Genomic DNA, 21,367 nt, shown 5'->3' with positions numbered 1-21,367 from the left:
CTTGTTTGAAATTAATTTTATTAACCCAAATTTCCATTCATTATGGTTTTTAGCTGATATGCATGATTCGGTGGAGTGCTTAGAGGGAAACGGTGGCAGGCTTTTCAATTTTTGTGTGCTTAATGGTGGAAAGAACGTTTTTTACCATTCTTTGTATCTTCTAGTTATTTTGGTGAGAGAAAACTGTCTGTTTTAAAAATCTGGTACATGTGTCTAGAGAAGCATTTTGTGACAATTGATTTAGTTGACCTTGTTTTCATTTGCTAATTAAGTGTATGTTATATTAAACATATACTGCTTATTTCACTGTAGTGACATTTAGTAAATACTGTTTTATTTGTATGCTTACACATCATGTAATATGTACTATGTATGTAAATATGCAATGTGATCTTTTATTTTAACAGTCCAAATGGTACAGCTTTGACTTAAGTAGTATGTTGAGTTCTGTTAAAGAGAATCAACTTCAGCAAAACAATACAGAGGCATTGGTCAGAGATTCCCATTGTGCAAAGGAGCTTCTGTCTTGTCTTCCTGTGGTGCAGTGTTGCTTTGAAAATGCTACAAAGTTCACATCTTGGTTTAAGAAATAAATTCTGTCCCCATAGAATTAATTCTGTATATGCCCCACCTGTCCCTCAAGTTATTTGAAAACTTCAAAACCTTAGCTGTTAATCATTCTTCTCACTGTTCACTCCTGCTTTTCCTTTTCATTTTTTCTCTTTTAAAGAGAAGGACATGCTAATAATAAGCGCCTTTCAAAAAGAAAAGGAAGTGAGTAGGAAGGGAAGAAGAGAGTAAAGGTAGGATTTTTAAAATGGGTTGGGTGGAAAGACGGAGAAAGTGACACAGGCATTCGTTTTAGATGTTTCTGATCAAAGACAGCCTTTATTAATTAAATATAAAAATGGCCTCTTATTTAATGTGGACTTAGGAGAAGTGGTTTTTAAAAATAATAGTATATCTTCAACAATTTAAATTAATGGATCATTGGTGTGTTATAATTTTGAAGAATTTATATCTATTTGAAATATAGAGGATGCGTTATATTGAAATCAAACAGATAAGGTATGGAAGTATTTTAAGTGTCTGTTTTATAGTCTGTTATTCAAGAGCCAATTAATATGTAGATCATCTGTGCCTTTTGCTTCTCTTTTCTTGTTACTTTGAGGGCATTAATCTTTGGTTTTAATCTCTGAGAAATGAAGGAGAAATTGAAAGGCAACACTTAGAATTTTTGCTGCATAGTGGCAGCTATGATTAAGGTCTCTTGGGCAGTGACAGTTGCTGTAAGCTAAAAGAAAGTTTTACTTTAACTCTAAGTTTCATTTCTCCATATTCTTATCCCCTACTTACACAGTCAATTTAATTCTATTTAAAGTACTTTATTGGGAAGGAAGGTTTGAGGTGACAATTAAGAAATTCCATTTTATTCTCTAACCCTTAATCAGTCATACTGTGAATTCCAGCTCTAATGTTTAATGATATGGCTTGACACTTTCTTTTGTTATCTCTAGTGTGGCAGGAGGCTTTTGGAAAATTAAAAATGGGTAATTGACATTTTAAACTTGAATTTAGACCTCTAAATTTGATAAAGTTGGCAGTCGTAAATATTGATCATCTGGTACCTAGAAATATCTTTTTTCTTTTACGATGGCAAACAAGTCTAAACTTTGTTCTCCAACTAGTAATCTCACTTTAAGCTTTCAATTAGGAGAAGACCCTGCTCTCACTGAGGGTCTGAGTTTCTTAACCTTCATTTAATACTTACCCAACATACTGCCTATCTGCAGACTCAGCCTGTAGCCACAGTCCCAAATGACCCTTTGCAAGGCTTATATATAACATCAGATTAGAAGAGAATCACGTAGGAGAAAATACCACTGCAGTTCTAATATGAAATTAACATACCTTACAGTGTTGGAAATAGTTAATGAAATATTTTTAAAAACCTAAAATTTGATATTTAGGCATTTGGTCAATAAAGTGGAAGCCTATGGAAAGCTTCAAACTGCTCTGTAGCACTTAGAGACAGCTGTCACACAGTGCAGTGACCTCACGTGCAAACTGAGATGCTTAATTATTAGGCTCCCAGAATTGCATTGAAATGGAGTTTCTGATATCTCATTTCCAGAAACGTGATTACTTTTGTTGAACTGCTTATCAGTTAATAGCCTCTGGTAGAATCTGCTCCTGCTGGGAAATTCTAGACTGATGAGAAGTGTAGTGCCCTATGTTTGCCATAATTTATGCCTGTTGTTGAGTGCTATAGAACTTCTGAGTAATTCAGGATGTGAAGAGGGAGTTAGTTTGATCACTGATTATGCCCAGACAACTCCCCTGGTTTGGTGGAGCCCGTTCCAGGTGCATGTGGCATTCTCTAGGAATACAAAGATGTCAAAAACAAAATTCTAGTCTTAAGTGGACCACAGCTTACTTATTACAAGTTGATGGTTGTAATATAGCTGATTGTGATAATTATCATATGTAGCTGTGAACAAAATTGTGGGCAGAGGATTGTATAACTCAGCCCGGTATATTTGGGAAAGTTTTCACAAAAGAGGCTATGTTTGTCTGCTGAGTTTTAAAAGAAACTGTGCATTGGCAGAAGTGGACAAGGGCCTTCCAAGCAGAGAGAAATACCATGAGCAGGATCAGTTCAGTGTGGTGAGAGTATAGGGTAGAAATGTGTATAGGGGAATGATAGGGGCTAAAGAATGTGGTTGAAACCAGACTGGGAAGATCTTTGTATGCTAGACAAGGATCTGAACTTAATCTCATAGACACGAGGGGCTAACAAGAAGTACCATGATAAGAAGGGGTGAGGAAGAGGTAGCCGGGAAGATGACTCAGGCAACAATGTGAAGGATTGATAGGATCTAGAGAGAGTGAGATGATGAGCGCCTGAGCTAAGTTAGTGACACGGGAATAGAGCGTAGGGAGGGCTGGATTCAGACAGAGAGGATAGTAGGATTTAGGCAAGTAGAAAATACAGATATATGAGCATACCATAATATTCAATAAGTGCTAAATTATATAAAATCAGGTACCCAAATATATGCTACAAATATGCAATGAGTGATTGGGAATGGGTTTCCTAAAGGCTTTGGGCAATTTGAATATGTAGAAGAAAGTAGGCAGAGCCTGCCAATCCGTCTTTTTACTGAGTCTCTATTTTTAAATTTGAGGATGCTAGTTTGGGGCAGAGAAAGTGTTACTTTGGCATCTTATGGCTCAGGACTCAGAAGCTTACAGGCTTTCATGGTTTTCCATTTGGATATTGAAATGCTGAAAGACAAAACTCTCTATCCTGCTGCACATCACAGTCAAAAACAGAGATTCTGATAGGCTAGTCTGAGGTTAGGCCTGGTCATTGATGTAAAGCTCTTCAAGGAAATGCCTTGTCTTGCTAGCAACAGGATCCACTGGACTAAAGCTGTTGCGGGCTCATAGCAAGCAGTAGTTGTATGACTAAAGTATGCAGTAGAAAATTGATTTGCTGGTTCAGAAACTTATGAAAATTATTTGGAGAGTGAATAGAACATTCATATTTTCTTTTCTTGGCACCATTGTGACTTCCATTTATATGTAAAGGCTACTTAATATTTCCAACTGTTAAAAGCTTTATAAATGTGGTTTCATACACAGAATTTATGTGTATTAGATGAATATTATGAGTTAAAGCATCTAAGTTTTCCTTGCTTGTGTTTTCCTAGTTTGATTTGGGTTTGGAATAAGAACTTATTGTCTCATGAACTATCATTTCTTTCTCCTTTGATCTTGCCTTATAATGTTAAATTCTGATTCTCATAGCAGTTATTTCTGCTGTTAAAATTACAAGTTAAGAAAATAGTACAGTTATTCCTAAAGCCATGATTTTTATAACCATAAACATAACAAACATCTGAAGTGTATTGTTATAAATATTTTCCTGCGAGTAACCCATTATTATGTGAGAAATCTAAACTTTTACCCATCATAGTGTTCATCTTTATAACTGTAATTTTAGAGTTGTGGAGAAATGTTGGTTCAGGTTGATTGGATAATACATGAACTCTGTCCAGAATCTCACTGATGTGGGGGCATGAAATTACTATGAATGGATTTATCAGTATAATTACAATAAAGAATTCATTTGTTATAAATTGTTTGAATTTAGAGATTATGAGAGTAAGCAAGGAGACCTATCAAACAAGAAGTGGTGTGCTGGAACTTACTTCTCTCCAACAGGGGCTTGGTGTTACTCCACACTGTCACCAAAACAGTGTCTGACTTAAACTGAAAGGTCATTATCCTTCACACTAAATTATAAACTCTTTACCAGATATTTGAAATTTAAGGATCTCAAGTTCAGTCTTTAGCAGCAGCACATACAGAAAATGAACTGGAAGGAGCTGAACCCCTTAGCAGGGTTTTTAGCTGGTCTATTTCTATTCAGCCAAATGCTTGACCCCATCCTGGTTCCTCCCCTGGGGTCTCCACCTGCGTGCTGGGCACCTTGTCTTTCCTTCCCTTGCTGCGAGGCTGCCCTCGTCCTCCTCCTCTCTTCCTTGCCTTGCTCTTTTCATGCTGTCCAAAGTCTCTCCTGCCAGGTCCCTCTCCCTACCCCCCATACTTGCCACTTGTGAAGTTTGGGAATATCAGATATGTTACAGTCATGAAAAAGTATTAGAGTGTTAGGAGTCTCACTTATTCCTCTCTGAAAATGGATTCCTTTGTGGAAGTTTTGTGCTAAATTTTAAGCCTATCTATAGAACTGATCTATCGTGAGTATGTATAAGGCCTACTGTTACAGTGTAACAGGCATCTCGTTAACCTTGTTTTATACATGAAAAAGAAAAATATCATGTTTTCTTGAGCAGTTTAGTGAAAATGTGTTCAGTCTTGAGAATCTTGGGATTCTCAAGAAATAGTTCACTTTTGCCTCAAAGGTTCAGATTTGTATAATTTCATCCAATCATTTCATACTTTCCTTTGAATATTGTCTTCAACTATGTTTTTATAAGATCATTGTTTTCACTCATATCTTTCATCACTCAAAAGTTAAAATGTACCTTTTATAAAAATAAATCAGATTATTAGGCATGTATAATTTTTTTTACAATTTAAATATAATTTCAGAAGTTTTAATTAAAACATTAATTTTCATGCTTGCCTTAGTGTGAATGAGAAAGTCTACCAGTTTTTAAAGTGTTGTTAGTTTTGATTATTTCATGCTGTCTGCTTGGCATTTAATACATATTCTGTTTCCTCCCATTTGTCTCTAGGATACTGCTATTGTTCATCCCGTTCCCATTCGTATGACTCCAAGCAAAATTCACATGCAGGAAATGGAACTTAAAAGAGCTGGCAGTGGTAAGGAAGCTTTTGCTGAGTTGTGTTTTAGATTAGCATCAAACTAAAATACACAAGTAATTATTCTGTCAGGGTTCAGATTTCTTTCCTAATTGCTTATTTTTTAACATACTTATTTTTTAACATATTTTTAACATACATTTCTATAATTATACATATATATGTGTGCTTGCATATATATTTTAATTTATGTTACAACTTTAAAAAGAAAATTATTAAATTTAAATTATAAAGTTTTTAGGGCCGGCCCTGTGGCTTAGAGGTTAAGTGCGCACTCTCCGATGCTGGCGGCCCGGGTTCAGATCCCGGGCGTGCACCAACACACCGCTTCTCCAGCCATGCTGAGGCCGCATCCCACATACAGCAACTAGAAGGATGTGCAGCTATGACATACAACTATCCACTGGAGCTTTGGGGGGAAAATAAATAAATAAATAAAATCTTTAAAAAAATAAAAATAAAAAAAAATAATAAATTATAAAGTTTTTGGGGCCAGCCCTGTGGCCTAGTGGTTAAGTTTGGCATGCTCCGCTTCGGCAGCCGGGTTCGGTTCCCAGGCGTGGACCTACACCACTCATCAAGCCATGCTGTGGCAGTGACCCACATACAAAACAGAGGAAGATTGGCACAGGTGTTAGCTCAGGGCGAATCTTCCTTAGCAAAAAGAAAACAAAAAACAAAGTTTTTAAATAAGGACATTTGGAAAATGTGACTTATGTTTTTATGATCACTATTGTGAATTTACATTTAAAGTATGTTCAAGTTTTAACTGAAGAGGTGTATGTTAAAATAAATTTTGGCTTTGAAATTATATGTTTTGCTTGAACTCTTGAAGTTTCTCCTTATTTTAGATTAAATGTTTTAGTTAGGGTTTCTCCGAGAGAGAGATATTTTCCATATGTCAACATCATAAATTACTTATTTTACAACCATTTGTCTGGTGTTTTGTTTAAGTAATTGCCCTACATGGATAAAATTGGCTTTTTTATTATAAAATATCTTCTATTATGGCAGAAAACAAATTCTATATAAAGAGGTTTATATTTGCTTTTATTAAAAATATTTTGTCTAATATCTCATGGGTTTACCTACTACTTCTTTGGAATATCTAAATAAAGTCTTACCGTGCATTCTGAGGTTTATGAATTTATTAATTCAAATACCTATGTCTTGTATTTTTACCTAATAATTCTCCACTAGATCATACTAATCCCACCAGCCCATTACTTGTGAAAACATCCGACCTTACAGAAGAAAATAAGATAAATTCATCAGTGAAATTTGCTTCTGGAAACACTGTAGGTAAGTGACAGATAGCATTACATCTTCCATTTGAAGTTTATTAATTAGAGTCTGAATAATTCAAATGTATAGCCATTTAATATTGTCTTCACTGAATAAAGTAGAGACTAGTCAACCCTTTTAAATACCCTGCCCTCTGTATGAATAAATAGTTGCCTGTTGCTGCCTGAACCTGCTTCGAGGCAGGCCTCCTGTGTGCCATCCCTCTTGATTAGCCAGATTAGTCCACTGGCTTTTCCCCACTAGCTCCTTTCTTTCTTTCTCAAGAAATGGTGCATATTCATTCCTTCAGCCAGTGTTAATTGAATACTCTGTGCCAGGCTCAGTTCTAGACAGTGGAGAGTCAGCAGTAAACAGAACAGAAAAACATCTCTGCCTCTGTGGAGCTTCAGTTCTGTAGAGGAGATGGGAAAGAGGAAAAAAAATCACTCATATCTTAGGAGGTAATTAACACCCTGGGTAAAAATAAAGCTGGAAAAGGGGAGAGAGAGTGACATTTTAAATAAGATGGTCTAAGAAGGTGTGACCAAAAGATGACATTGAGTTAAAACTTGAAGGCGATGAGGGATTCGGCTGTGTGAATATCTGAAGGAGGGACGTTTAAGGCACGGGGAACAGCAAATTTGAAGCCCTGATTTAGGAAACGTGCCTTACTTTTCCTGAGAACAGCAGGCGAGCACCTGGAATGGACCTAGTTAGCGAACTTGGCAAGCAGAGGTAGCAAGTGGTAGAACAGTAACTGGGGAGCCATGTAAGACTGACTCTTACTGGGTGAGAGGAAAAGCAGTAGAAGGTTCTGAAGGGAGAAGTGGCGTGATCTGAGCTTCCTTTTTGAACAAGATCACTCTGGCTGCTGTGTTGGTAATAGGCCAGGAGAAGGCGGGAGTCAGACCAGGGAGAGACTATTTAGGAGACAGGAAAATACAGACAAGAGAAGATGATGCTTGGCCTGGGGTGGTCGCAGAAGAGGCACTGAGAAGTGGTCGATTCTACTACATTTTGTAGGAAAAGACCACTACATTTGCTTACCCATGTGGTGTAGGATATGAGAGAGAAATGATTTCAGGGATTTTGGCCTGGGAACTGGGAATTGAGGAAGGAAGGCTATGATAGGAGGTTTGTGGGCGAGACCAGGAGTCCGGGTTGAGGTGCCTATTAAAACATCCAAATGGAAATACGTTAGTTTTAGCATCATTATTGTACCAGTTAAATAATTCAGTGATTTGACAAGAAAAAGGAAAGGGATACGTTTTGAAATGAAACTAAACCAAATAACTAGTCCCTTCAATTTATAACTCTCGAAAGTATGTAGTAATATTCCTTCAAATTGTTCTTAGTTTCTATTTTAAAATTTCTGTATTGTGTCATAACCATTAGTCTACTTCTGGAATTCCTACTCCTTCATAAGGCTTTAAAAAAACTGAAAATGATATTTCCTCAGGTGAAAAATTGGGAAGCTCTTTTTAATTACGTATATTTTATTATTGTCTAAGCAGATTTTATTCCCTTGTCAAATTTTTAATTTTTCACATTGACAATTTTTAAATATTTTCTTTATTTAAGTTTTTCTAATTTATTCTTTAAAAATGACTTTTTTCATTACAAAAGTAATTCAAACTTATTGTAGAAACGTAATAAAAATAAGAAAAATTATTCATAATCTCACTATTCCACAAATGACCATGATTAACATTCGTTGTCAACCTTAATCCTCATTCTGCACATATTATATTTTTACATAAAATGAAATTATAATATATGTACTGTTTTGTAACCTCTTTCCATGTAACTTATTTTGAATATTTCTGTGTCAGTAAATATTGACTTTTCTAGGTTGTAACTTTTCTATATGTGTAGTATTTTGTTGTATAAATGTGCCGTGATTTTTTTTATTTTTATTTTATTTGTTACAGTTAATAACGCTGGGAAGAACTGTTAACTTTTTAGCCAATTTTTTAATATCTCTGATTTGAAACAATAATTCAGTTATATTTAGGGTCTATAGTGTAAAAAGTAAAGAAATGATTATTATTAAATAGGATATATCCCATTTATCAGCAGATGGTTACAGTAGTTCAGACTCTTTTACTTCGGACCCAGAACAGATTGGAAACAATGTAACTCGTCAAAGGTCAGTATTTCTGTCAATAACAAGCATATTAAAATATCTTGTTATACTTTAATATTTAAAATTATTTAGCACCAAGTATAAATCATTTTTCTCTCCTCTTCAGTGCTTCACTGCTCTGAAGGCTGTTAGGTTACCTATTGACTTACGTAGAAGGGAAGTAATTTTGATTCTCTGTGGAAGGTTGAGACAGGGCTGATGACTTCTTGGCAGTGGCAGTTTAATACAGTCCTTCTTATAGGTAAACAGTGAGAGTCTGTTTAAGCAGAAATGTGCAGGATTTCTTTATAGCCCTATGGCAAGTACCAAAAGAATTCCGTTTTAAAATGCCATCCAGACAGAAGCATCTTTCTCCCCTCACTTTTTATAAGTGGTAAGTATCTTTTTGCCACACCCCTGGAGGATATAGAGAGAGACTAGTAATATAGAATCTTCAGAGAGCTTACGGAGTCAAAAGGCTGCTTCTTCATGTAGTTAGTTCTTCTTGTGTTTCTTCGAGTTCTCAGTCATCTTGGATTTTATTCTACTTCTTTTTTTTTTGGTGAGAAAGATTGGCCCTGAGCTAACATCTGTTGCCAATCTTCCTCTTTTTGCTTGAGGAGGAGTGGCCATGAGCTAACATTACTGTGCCCATCTTCCTCTACTTTATATGTGGGATGCCTGCCACAGCATGGCTTGGTGAGCGGTATGTAGGTCTGCGCCCAGGATCTGAACCCGCGAGCACTGGGCCACTGAAGTGGAGTGCACGACCTTAACCACTATACCACTGGGCCAGCCCCAATTTTATTCTGCATTTTATCCCTATAAGTGAGGATCAGATTGCCAGAGTCCATGAGATTCTGTTCAAACTGTAGAAGGCTTTGGTGGAAGACAGGTGAATCTCTAGGGTGAGTTGAGCATGAGTATAGTCACCTCTAAAATGGGAGCAGCCTGTGGTAACACAGGAATGAGCACCTCAAAGAGTTGAGCCAGAGTCTACCTCAACTTCGGGCTTTAAATAAGTGGAAAGCTAACTGTATCTAAGCGTAGTTTCTCTTTTTTGAAACTAGTTTTTCAGGCTAATGTTACCTTTAATAAAATGGGAAAACATTAGACTAGGTTTGCAGTCTACCTTGAATAACTTTCTTTTCAAATTTTTGGAAATTTGTTAAATGTATAATTATACTTTGTAAAAAGATTATTTGCCACATTAAATAACCACTCATTTAGTGCACACTGTAATACTTGTATACCTACTTGAGAAAATGTCACACCAATAAGATCCTTTGCAGCTTAGCCCAGTTTGAATGCTTCAACAGAAAAAAGTTCCAGTGTCAGTAGAGTGACCAACGATAACGGGGCGAATTTTGCAGGTCTCATTCAGGAACCTCGCCTGACAACACTGCACCACCACCTCCCCCTCCAAGGCCACAGCCCTCTCATTCTAGATCATCATCGCTAGACATGAATCGGACCTTTCCAGTCACCACAGGTAGGAGTGTTGTTGTCGTGCTTGGAGTCAATTCTGACTCCTAGCGACCCTGTGCACAGCAGAGTGGAACCTTGCCTGGTCTTTTCGCACCATCCTCTCCCCTCCCAGCACTGTATCAGACAGTACTCCATTGCTGTTCATAGGGTTTTCATGGCCACTTTTTTCGGAAGTGGGTGGCCAGATCCTCCTTCCTAATCTTAGTCTGGAAGCTCCGCTGAAAGCTGTCCACCATGGGTGACCTGGCTGATATTTTTTGAAATCCCAGTGGCATAGCTTTCAGCATCACAGCAACATGCAGCCACCACAGTATGACAACTGACAGACGGTGGTATGGTTCCCTGACTGGGAAATGAACCCAGGCCGTGGCGGTGAGCTCCAAATCTTAACCACTAGACCACCAGGGTAGGGGATAGAGAACCATATTATATATTACCATTTGATTTTAAAGTTAATTAAAGACACACAACATTTTATGTCTTATTTTTTGATACTTATCTGAAGAAAAATTTTGAATTTAAAAGATATCAGATGAGAATTTTTTTTCTTAAAGACTATCTAAAATGTGTTTGAGTTCAAATGATAAAGATAGGAACCTCAGAGACGCCACAAGAAATTCGATGTGAAGATATCAAGGAGGGAAAGCTAAGTCTTAAGTTAGCTGACAAAGGAGAGAGAACAGTCATAACTCACTCCAAGCTTTCCATTTTTATATAACTGATCATATTGTTATTACGTTGATCAAAATAGAAAAGTTAGGACAGAGGGTGATGATTTGCACATTATGAGTTTGGAATGATGAGGAAAAGGGTAAATAATCAACAGGCCGTTGGACTTGTGGGCTAAGATAGATTAATGTATTATTTGAGAATCATTTACATAGAAATGATAGAGTAAAATGTTAAATGAAAATTTGAAAGTTTCCATACTTGATAGCTAAAGAGCAGTCAGAAATATGGGAAGAAAACCAATAATGTATAGTATTATGGAAACAGGAACACGTCAAGAGTGCAGAACAAGAGAAATAAAGTCTGAGAAGAGGCCGTGAGATTTGGACAGTAGGTCACATGTAGACAGTTTTACAAGATAATATTTGCCTTCCCGTACTTACCAACCATTCTTAGAAATCTTGATCATTTGATCACATTCATTCAGCTTTTTGGTTCTACTAGCAAAGTAATTATATATTTACTAAAAAGAAGACTTGTGTTCACGCAGGACAACAGCAGGCTGGAGTTGTGGCCCATCCTCCTGCAGTGCCTCCAAGACCACAGCCCTCACAGGTAACTCTCCAGCGTGTTCATTATTAAACATCAGGTATTACAGTCTCTGCGATCAATTCGTCCGTTAGGTATCTGATTCTATTCTAGAGTTATTTTGAAGATCGAGAATTACCTAATTGTCATTCTTAATGAACATTTAATTCAAGGAAGCTAAGTCTTATTTTGGAAGCTAAAAATTCCAATAATAGTAAGAGTTATTTTTTGAAAGAAGCTTTAAAGTGAACCAAATGATAATGTCTTAACAAAGGAGGGTTTAGTGGAAAGAACAATGGATTGGGAGAATGGGATGTCCATTTATGTCCTGGGTGTAGCAGTGACTCAGTGACCTCACTGCATCTCTCTGGATGTGTTGCTGCAGCAGTAAAGGGAGTGTTAGTGACCTCAGCATCCCTGCCAGGTGGACATTGTTTTGATCTGCACGATACTATTGTGTTCCAGGATAGATTCTGGATTATAGCTGTTAGTTTTATGTGACTGACTCACTACCTTTTACATGAATAAATTTGGCTGTTTTCTTTTTTTTTTTCAGTTAAATTCTTAAATTGAACTTGGATATTTGCAGTTAAAAAGGTGGTTTCTAAATCATAAAAGATTCTGAAATTTGAATATTCTAGTATTTATTTAAAGTGCCAGCAAAAATACTTTTACTGGGGTTAAGCCGTGAAACTCAATGAGTTGGTCTCTTAACTCAAGAATCAGTCTAGTGGGGAAGACAGATCTATAAACAACAATTATAATAGAAGTGCTGCAGTAGACATATTTATAAAATGCTTTGGCACAGCTTTACTGGCTAGTAAAGTCAGGGATCATATTGAAAAGGTGTAAGTAAAATGAAGGAATTAAGACTTAAGCAGAGACTTGAAAGATCAAGTCGTATTTCTCAGGAAGAGGGCATTCCAACCAGAAGGAATGGTATCCACAAAGCTATAGAGGTGTGAGGTAGGTCTGGCATATTCTTCAGGGGAAAACTGGTTGGTTCAGTACAACTGGAGTGACGGGGCAGAGCCTCTCATATCACACTAAGAAGGATAGACTATTTCTTGTAGGAGATGGAGAATCTTTAAAAGGTAAGCAAGAAAGAAATCTTAGATTTATTCCTGTGGCATCCTGTACTTCCTTTGTCATAAAACTTCTCACACTCTATTTTAATTCCTTGTTACTGCCTCTGATCCTGCACTAGACTGTCAGCTTTATTAGGGCATGGGCCTTACTTGTTTTGTTCACTGTCATATCCATAACTGCTTGGCTAAAATAATGTATTTTTCAATTGAAGATTTTAGAAGGATTGGTCTAGCAAAGGAATGGAGGACAAGTTGAAGGGGAGTGCACTGTGAGTTTTGGGAGAAGAGTTAGAGCCCTGGTTTTCACACTTTAAAAATAATAACCTTTTAAAACTCAATTTTTTATGCAAATTAAAAGAGAAAAAGATGTTGCTTCCTCTTAAGGAAGACATTGCAACAGAAATGGAATTGTCAAACAACTGAGTCAGACAACAGTTTGGTTTAATCTGTGACCATTTGCTGTGGTGAAATGAATATATAAAGAGATAATGGGAAAAAATAATAATAATAATAACCTTTTTAGAAACATAATGAAACATTTTTAAAAATATCTTTTTTAAAGAATAAACCATTATGCAGTAGCCCAGTTAAGAAAAAGATAGATGCAAGAAGAGAATCAGAGAGTAGGGCTAGACCCTCCCTTCTCCTTCTATGCACTTTCTTTGCAATAAGAATTTTGTGAAAATATCTTTTGTGTTTGACATTTGTCATCTTAATTTTTTTGAGTGTCTTAGCATTTCCCTTATAGTTTATTAGATCTAAATGTTACTGTAGCTTACCTCCCTGAATTTACCGATAATAAGACAGAGCATCTTTATAATATATTTTCAGAGAAAAAGAAGGCTACTCTGACACATACACCAATAAAATGTTTGCTCCTCTGTTCTAAACCATTGTGTAGGCTCCTGGTCCCGTTGTGCATCGCCCAGTGGATGCTGACGGCCTAATGACCCACACCAGTACCTCACCTCAGCAGATACCAGAACAACCAAATTTTGCAGATTTCAGCCAGTTTGAAGTATTTGCTGCATCAAATGTAAATGAAGAACAAGATGATGAAGCTGAGAAACATCCAGAGGTCTTGACGGTCAGTTTTCAAGGGCTTATCGAATTTTCTGCTGGGAATCTCTTCCCACGTCATGCTCATAAGCCTGTCTGTACACAGAGGAACCCCTAAAAGAGCAGATATTAGAGGGGACATCAGTGAATAAAATGCCTGCTGCTGCTGCTTTTAAAGGACTTGTATTCCCAAAGTCAGTGCTTCTCAATTTTTTTATTGGCCTCAGACACCTGCTGGTTGCAGAATAATGCTGAATAAGAAGCAGAATCGGAGTAGGGGGTAGCCGTTGTGTGAAAAACACAAAGACAACCATCTAGTCCTGGCTAAAACACTGCTCTGGGGTTCCATCTTAATCCCAAGCATCTGATTGTATGATTTGGTGAAGATGTAGTAAGAGGGTATGGTTACCATAGCTACACTCAGTTTGTATGAGAGTAAGGCACTTTCATGACTTTAGACATGCTTACAAACTACAGGATGCCAAAATTTAACCTTTGCAGACAGTGTTCCAGGAGACTCTGTTTAGTTCTGGTGGCAAGAACTTCTCTAAGGATCTCTGTCCTCACTAAACATAAATGTGGAGTTGGAGGGACCAGAGGAATTCTAAAATCTCTGTGCTGATTGTCTCAACCCATATTGAGCCTCTCTAAAAGATCCAAAAATCCATGTTTATTTGACTGGCATAATTTAGATTATGGTTCCTTATAGATCTGATCCATGGAAAATTTTCTACCAGCCACTTCTTCAAACCTGTAACTTTCTGCCTGGCCCTGGGGCCGCTAGGGGAATGGGCTGTACCCCAGGAAGGTGTGCATGGGGTGCTGGCACTCACTCCCCGGGGTGGATACATCCCCTCCCCCAGCCACAAGAACTTCCCAGTGCCACAGCTGCATCCTCAGCTCTGCCTGCTCCCTCGGAGATCGAGTACCTTCCCTCCTCTCTGCCCTTGAGTAGTAAAGAAAGAGTGGTCATTTTACAAGGTATTCTCAAATTCCTTCTCATCTTGATCTCAGATTTCTTATTGTCAGAATGAGTATTTTCTGTACATTTTATTCTCTGGTTTGTTACATATATTTATGTACAATTGTACATTACTTATTATAATTAGTAACAATAATATGTTCATCTCTAGGTTGAAAAAGCTTCTGATTCTGCAGGTTCTCTTCGAGTTGCCAAAACAGAGAGTAAAATTGAAGAGAAGACAGCTGCTGGTGCTCCCGCCAATGTGGTACGCGGAAGGTCTTTTATAAGATTGATAATTTTATACATAGAAAAAGTTATATGAGATCATTTTTTCTTCGTAATATTTTAAAGATGACAAAAATATTAGAAAGAAAGTAACTAGAGATTATCTAACCCATTCCACTGCCTTTAACTGTAATATATTTAGTCTGTCTCAGAACAGGATCTGCCTATTGAAAAATTCTAGGAGATGGTATTCTATCATCTAGTACATGCCACAGTTCCCAAATTTATGTGGTTATTATATTCTTCCAAATATATAAAGTAGAACTTCCTTTTTGGTCAAATTCAGTTTCTTTTATTGCAGCCTTCAGTATAATAGGGGAAAATTATCAAACCTCTGAGGTTAATATTATATTCTGTGCTCTTTTTCTTCAACTATTTTAGGGATAATTTTTTTCCCCAACATTTTGTTAGGAAAAATTTAAACATACAGGAAAATTGAAAGAATTTCACATTGTACATCACTAAACCCACATCTTCATTGCATCATTAGTATTTTACTCTATTTGCTTTATCATGTATCTCTCCATCCTTCTATCTTTATCAATCCGTCTTATCTGTTTTATGCATTTCAAAGTAAGTTACAGATATCGGTACACTTTCCCATTGAGAGAAAAATTTTGGTAATTTTGTTTCTGTTATCATCCAGACATTCCAAGTAGTTATTAAAACAGCATGTATTTCTGCAAGTGCTTAAATTCTACTTTCTGGACACTTTATTTTTTACCACATTAGTAGTTCTATGATGTTTCTTAAGATTGAATTTTATTTTTGTCAGCTCATGGCAACAAATTAAAAATAGCACGTAACCAAAGAGATGGCAGTTGATGCTTGTTTTTGTTTTGTCAAATGAGGTTATGGTAAATACCATATTTGATTTTGTTGAGGGTAGATTCACAGTTTCCAACAAAATCTCCACTCATTTTCAAGAGTTATAATTACTGTACATCTTAGTGATGCCTTTTTAAGAATTGCCTAGCTTTCCACTTCTTCATAAATTGTTTTATTCATTAAGATGGTCTATTTAGTGTTTTTGAGTAGGAAATTCTATGATGATAACGGATGCATTTTTCTGGAAACTCCCTTTTATCTTTATTGAACTCGTGTCATGTTTATGTTACAACTGTGAATATTACACTCGAGTCAGATTTGGGCCTTAAGCAGCTTATGTTACCCTTTTTAAAAAATTCTATAGTAGGTACATTCAGAACTGTGACGTCAACTAGGAATGTCCTTTCCCATTGTAATTTGTTAGCTGTTGCCACAGATATCTAAAGAGTGTTAAAGTAGGACAAGTGACTTTTAATTTTTGGAGAATAAGCGACTTAAATGAAGCAAATGATGTTGGCAGAGTGCTGACTAACCATGATGTCTTCAAGAAACGCTCGTTACTGATGGATTCTTGTCTTCTAGAGCAAAGGTACAACTCCTCTTGCTCCACCGCCTAAGCCTGTTCGAAGAAGATTGAAGTCGGAAGATGAATTAAGGCCAGAAGTTGATGAACATACACAAAAGACAGGTGTCTTAGCTGCTGTTCTTGCATCACAGCCTTCCATCCCTAGGTAATCAAAGCTATTCCTAAACACGTTTAATTACAAGAACAAAAAGCACAGCAATTAAAAATATCAAACTGAAAGAAATTATGTTCAGACTAGTTCTTCAGTTGAGCAAGGGTTCTTAACTGTTCCTCTTTGAGAGTTTTCTCATTTATGAGTAGGTAGAATATTCTTTCCCAATTTTTTCCTTTCTATCATTAAGTTCAGTTCCAATTCCATTTTAACACTCCATTGTAAACCCTGGAACAGACTTTTTAAAAATTAATAGTGTAGAGTAACACTAATACTTTAACGGTGGTTGTTGTAAACCAAGAATCGGCAGACTAGGGCTCCTGGGCCGAATTCAGCCCATGGCCTGTTTTCGTAAGGCCCATGAGCTAAGAATGGCTTTTACATTTTTGTAAAAAAGAGAAGAGAGAGAGAAAGGAGAAGAGATAAAGACCAAGAGAGAGAAAAGAAACAAACAACAACAATATGCAGCAGAAACTGTATGGCAAAGCTTAAAATACTTAAGTATCTGTCCGTTTACAGAAGTTTGTTGATGCCCCCTCTAGACTAACTTAAACTCAGGTTATTATTACAGAAGAATAATAATTAAAACAATAGCAACAATAAGTAAGCTTCTGAAGCTTGGATACTTTTGGTTGACCATTGAAACTGAGCAAGTGAGGTTGAGCTATGCTGATAAGACAAAAGATGCTCCCTGTCCTTTCTAGGTTTAGAGATAGATCAAGGAAGAATGGAGAGAATTTAAAGATAAGAAATGAAGGTTATGTTTTTTGCTCTCTTTATCTTCTCAGGTCTGTTGGGAAAGATAAGAAAGCTATTCAGGCTTCAATTAGACGCAATAAGGAAACCAACACAGTTTTGGCCAGATTGAATAGTGAATTGCAGCAGCAATTAAAGGTAATATGGTTTCTAAATCTTTATTTGAGAAGTTCCACGGACTCAGAGCATCTCAGAGTTGAACTGGAACTTAGAGGTGATCCAGCAGTTCTGCTACTATGAAACTTTCAGTGTGGCAAGAGAAATGTGCATCTAGGATGTTTTATACCCCTTTGAATCTTTTAATAATAAAAGGAATTTTTTATACTCAATTCTAATGTGATTGCCTTATCCTACATATATATAAGGCATCACTATTCCTATAGTATTCCTTAACTTTCATAATGAAACCCAAGAGAAGAAATGTTGTGATGTCAGGTACCTCCAAGATCACATACATGGCTGTCTACACTCGATTTAATTCTAAGATAATTTATTATTAGCTTATCTCTTTATCAAAGACAACTCAGATTTTGTTAAAGGGACTTAAAACAGGTCTAAAGAGGAAGAAGGATGGGGGCAATTTAGATCATCCTGCATGTGGAAAAGATAAGACCAGCCTTAAGTAGACATGGTGCTTGTGGCCGATGTGTACTCCTTCATCTGTACTGGAATGTGTTTGTTTTCCTTACTTACTACTAGGCATGATTTCTTTGAATCCCTATGAATAAAAATTAACAGCCAGAATCATTGTGATTCACCAACATTATTAAGCATTCATGCCTTATAAGGTTCTCAAACCTTAATGTGTATACAGTTAATCTGGGGTCATGTTAAATGCAAATTCTGATTGGTATTACGTATGGAGTGGGACCTGAGAATTCTGCGTTTCTAATAAGCTGCCAGGTGTTGGAGATGCTGCTGGACTGTTGGCCACACTTTGAGTAGCAAAGTTGTAAACCACAAAGATGAGGAGAAAAGAATCCATGGAAATGTAAAATTAATACAGAATTAGTTCATTTCCAGAACATTTTGTTCATATCCCTCATCTAGCATTTATTACACTGTCTTGGAATTATTATCTGTGGCACATTTGTCTCTCCTACTAACTGAACTCATAGAGGGTAAATCTAAATCATAGTAATTTCTGTTTAGGGTGACCATATAATAAGTCCAAACCACTATATTTTTGAGAGAAAAGAGGGAGGAATGTGTTGATATTTAGGCCAAGACATCAGAAGTAAAGTGGGACTGACCTAGATAAACTTGTAACCATCTTGTGTCTGTCCCCAAAACCTAGCACATGTTAGGCATTTGGTGAATGTCTGTTGAATGAATGATATTCTTGTATAACTCTTCCCTCAAAGAAGATATTTGTAGCTGTGGTATGATTATGAATTTGGTGTATTGTAAAGGAAGAATATTAAACTAAGGATAGGCTTCCTAGTACCATACCTTGAAGATGAAAATTTTGTTAATGCATGTTTTTCTGAAGAACTACAGAAAATCACAGAAACATGTATATAGGAGCTGTTTTAAAAATCACTTTTGGGGGCCAGCCCTGTGGTGTAGTTGTTAAGTTCAGCGCACTCTGCTTCAGTGGCCCGGGCTCTCGGGTTTGGACCCTGGGTGCAGACCTACACCACTCCTCAGCCGTGCTGAGGTGGCGACCCACATACAAAATAGAGGAAGATTGGCACAGATGTTAGCTCAGGGCAAACCTCTCTCACCAAAAAAAAAAAAATCACTTTTCTCATTGAACCAAAAATAGGAAGTAGAGTACCAAATGGGAAGCGGTGGTTCTGGTTAAAACACGATACTATCAGTATGATAGAGAAAAAGGAAAGTGGATAAATTCCAATTTGCTGGCTATCTGAAAAGACTGCTCAAAATCAACAGTAATTAGAAATTCTGATTGCAAAATAAATGTATTCTTTGTGAAACTGGAACTCAAAATGAGTTTCAGGAGTTGCTATGATGGGATATAGTCACCAGGGGAAAGAATCTGTATGAACCGATTCCTCTACGGTCACTGCAGGGCACGGGTTCTGTGCAACGTGCATGCATGAATAGCCAGCATATGCAAATATTGGCTTTTCTAATCATTAAACAAAAAATATTTTATTACCCTGATTTATGTAATAAGGAAAAGATTTTAATTAAGATATTTTAATATTTCTTTGTACAAAGAAACTGTTTCTAAAGTATTCTTTTAAAATATAAACAGCTGTCCCTTCATCTTCTTAACAATTTTTTTTTTTAATCGTTTATTGAGCTCTTTCACTGTGCCCCCCCACCCCCGAAGCTGAATGAGTAATGGCTTAAAAATCTGGTTGAGGAGGTACAGCTATATATATATTTTTTTGTGTGTGAGAAAGATCAGCCCTGAGCTAACATCCATGCCACTCCACCTCTTTTTGCTGAGGAAGACCGGCCCTGAGCTAACATCTATTGCCAATCCTCCTCTTTTTTTCCCTTTTTCTCCCCAAAGCCCCAGTAGATAGTTGTATGTCATAGTTGCACATCCTTCTAGTTGCCGTATATGGGACACCACCTCAGCATGGCCAGACAAGCGGAGTGTGCGCACTTAACCGCTAAGCCACGGGGCCAGCCCCCTTACAAATAAAACTGTGTTCTTGATGAGAGCTGTTGTTAGATGTGCCTTAGTTTTTACATACTTTGAAACATAACTGGTTTTGCCTCTTTTTCAGGATGTTCTTGAGGAGAGAATTTCCCTGGAAGTTCAACTGGAACAACTTCGACCGTTCTCTCACCTATAAGCCAATAGCCGTTAACTGTGAACACACCCATTTTTAAGTGGTGCTGGGTTCAAGCCAATTTGGAGACCCAGACATTCAGCTCACTGCTTAATTCAACCTTAAATTTTGTGATTCTGTTTTGCCCTTTATGTTCACCATTGTATTTAAGTATCTTTTATTTTTTAATTTCAACAATAAAAGGGTCAGGATGACTTTTTCTGGAGGGTATATTGTGTTTGTTGGCAGTGCCCACCCTTGTTATTCCATAGCATCAGGAATACATAACATCGGTCCATTGTAGTCATGTGGCCAAAACCTCACACTGATCTGACTTACAGAATGGCCTTCTCCTTTACATCTCAAGCACAAACTCAGAAATATTTGCAAAAGGAGACAAAATTAATAAACTGTCAATTTGTCTTTTAGTTTTAATATTTATATTTGTTTTATAAAAATCTTTAAAATGAGTTTTGCCTATTGAACTTTTGATTTGGAAGAACTGTATTGGATAAGGCATTCTTTAACCATAAGCTCTACAGTAATCAACATTTTCAGGAGTCACGTGGTACTTTCAGACTTTTCCATGTCTTCCAACTTGGAGGTCAGGTTTTATATTTTCCCTGTGAAAATTTGATCAGTTGTACCAGTGACTTAAAATTTTTGTGTGAGATTTTAATTCAGCAGCAATAGTGTAAACTTAAGAAATAGCCAGAAGACAGGGCTTTCTTAATTGTCCCCTGGAAGTGACGGCCAAGCGTTGAAACCACAAACAACATAAGCTCTGTCCACTTGCAAACATCACCACTTCTTGCATGATTTATGCACCTAACTCTCAATTAGAAGCTTATGCTCATCAGTTTCTACAGAGATTATTTTCAAGCAATATGTTTTAAAACTTCTGAGGACATTAATTATTCACAGCATAAATGGAAATTCCTTAAGATTTCTAGTTTACCTTCAGCGATCTTGTCACTCATGCTTTTGCCATATGGACAGGTTTTTCCTATTAACAGAGTTTCTGAAGTGTGCCCTATTCAGGGTGATACTGTCTTAGGATTTGTTTTATGTTATGTGATAAATACGTTTTGATCACATTTGTGAATTTGCATTCATTGCTGACTAACAGCAGATACTCCCTTTAATGTCTATTCTGTCTGTGGGATTATAGCTATTAAGCTGCACGGATATATCATGACAGAATCAGAACTGTGATTTTACATTAATAAAACAGCACAGTATTTTAACTTTTGTATATTTTCTAACAAAAACTTAAATTTTTAAGAATTAGAAGGAATTTGTATTTTTGTGTTGAAAAAAAGAAAATCTTTAAAACAGCCTAGTTCACAATCCTCTACTGTACTAGTAAATTTCATTACTTTAAAGGA

At 36.7% G+C, this 21,367-nt stretch overlaps 1 protein-coding gene across 5 annotated transcripts in view; it reads left to right on the top strand.

The window, feature by feature from the left end:
* The window catches only part of REPS1 (RALBP1 associated Eps domain containing 1), a 78,742-nt gene extending 58,543 nt beyond the window's left edge, over nucleotides 1-20,199 (top strand). For 3 of the 5 annotated variants that reach the window (XM_087444194.1, XM_014781271.2, XM_004422368.3), the window contains 10 exons: nucleotides 5,268-5,355; nucleotides 6,556-6,657; nucleotides 8,716-8,788; nucleotides 10,138-10,256; nucleotides 11,472-11,536; nucleotides 13,499-13,684; nucleotides 14,790-14,885; nucleotides 16,316-16,464; nucleotides 17,259-17,364; nucleotides 19,935-20,199. In XM_087444194.1, coding sequence (XP_087300320.1) covers nucleotides 5,268-5,355; nucleotides 6,556-6,657; nucleotides 8,716-8,788; nucleotides 10,138-10,256; nucleotides 11,472-11,536; nucleotides 13,499-13,684; nucleotides 14,790-14,885; nucleotides 16,316-16,464; nucleotides 17,259-17,364; nucleotides 19,935-20,003 — 1,053 coding nt within the window. In that variant the 3' untranslated portion in view covers nucleotides 20,004-20,199. The remainder of the gene's footprint in view (nucleotides 1-5,267; nucleotides 5,356-6,555; nucleotides 6,658-8,715; nucleotides 8,789-10,137; nucleotides 10,257-11,471; nucleotides 11,537-13,498; nucleotides 13,685-14,789; nucleotides 14,886-16,315; nucleotides 16,465-17,258; nucleotides 17,365-19,934) is intronic. The other 2 variants (XM_014781272.2, XM_004422367.3) reach the window with 1 other exon arrangement.
* Nucleotides 20,200-21,367: the final 1,168 nt, after the last annotated feature.

The sequence above is a fragment of the Ceratotherium simum genome, chromosome 19 (assembly GCF_057802395.1).
Source record: "Ceratotherium simum simum isolate JZ-2026a chromosome 19, ASM5780239v1, whole genome shotgun sequence".
NCBI lineage: Eukaryota > Metazoa > Chordata > Mammalia > Perissodactyla > Rhinocerotidae > Ceratotherium > Ceratotherium simum.
This window is presented reverse-complemented; position numbering and strand designations above follow the sequence as displayed.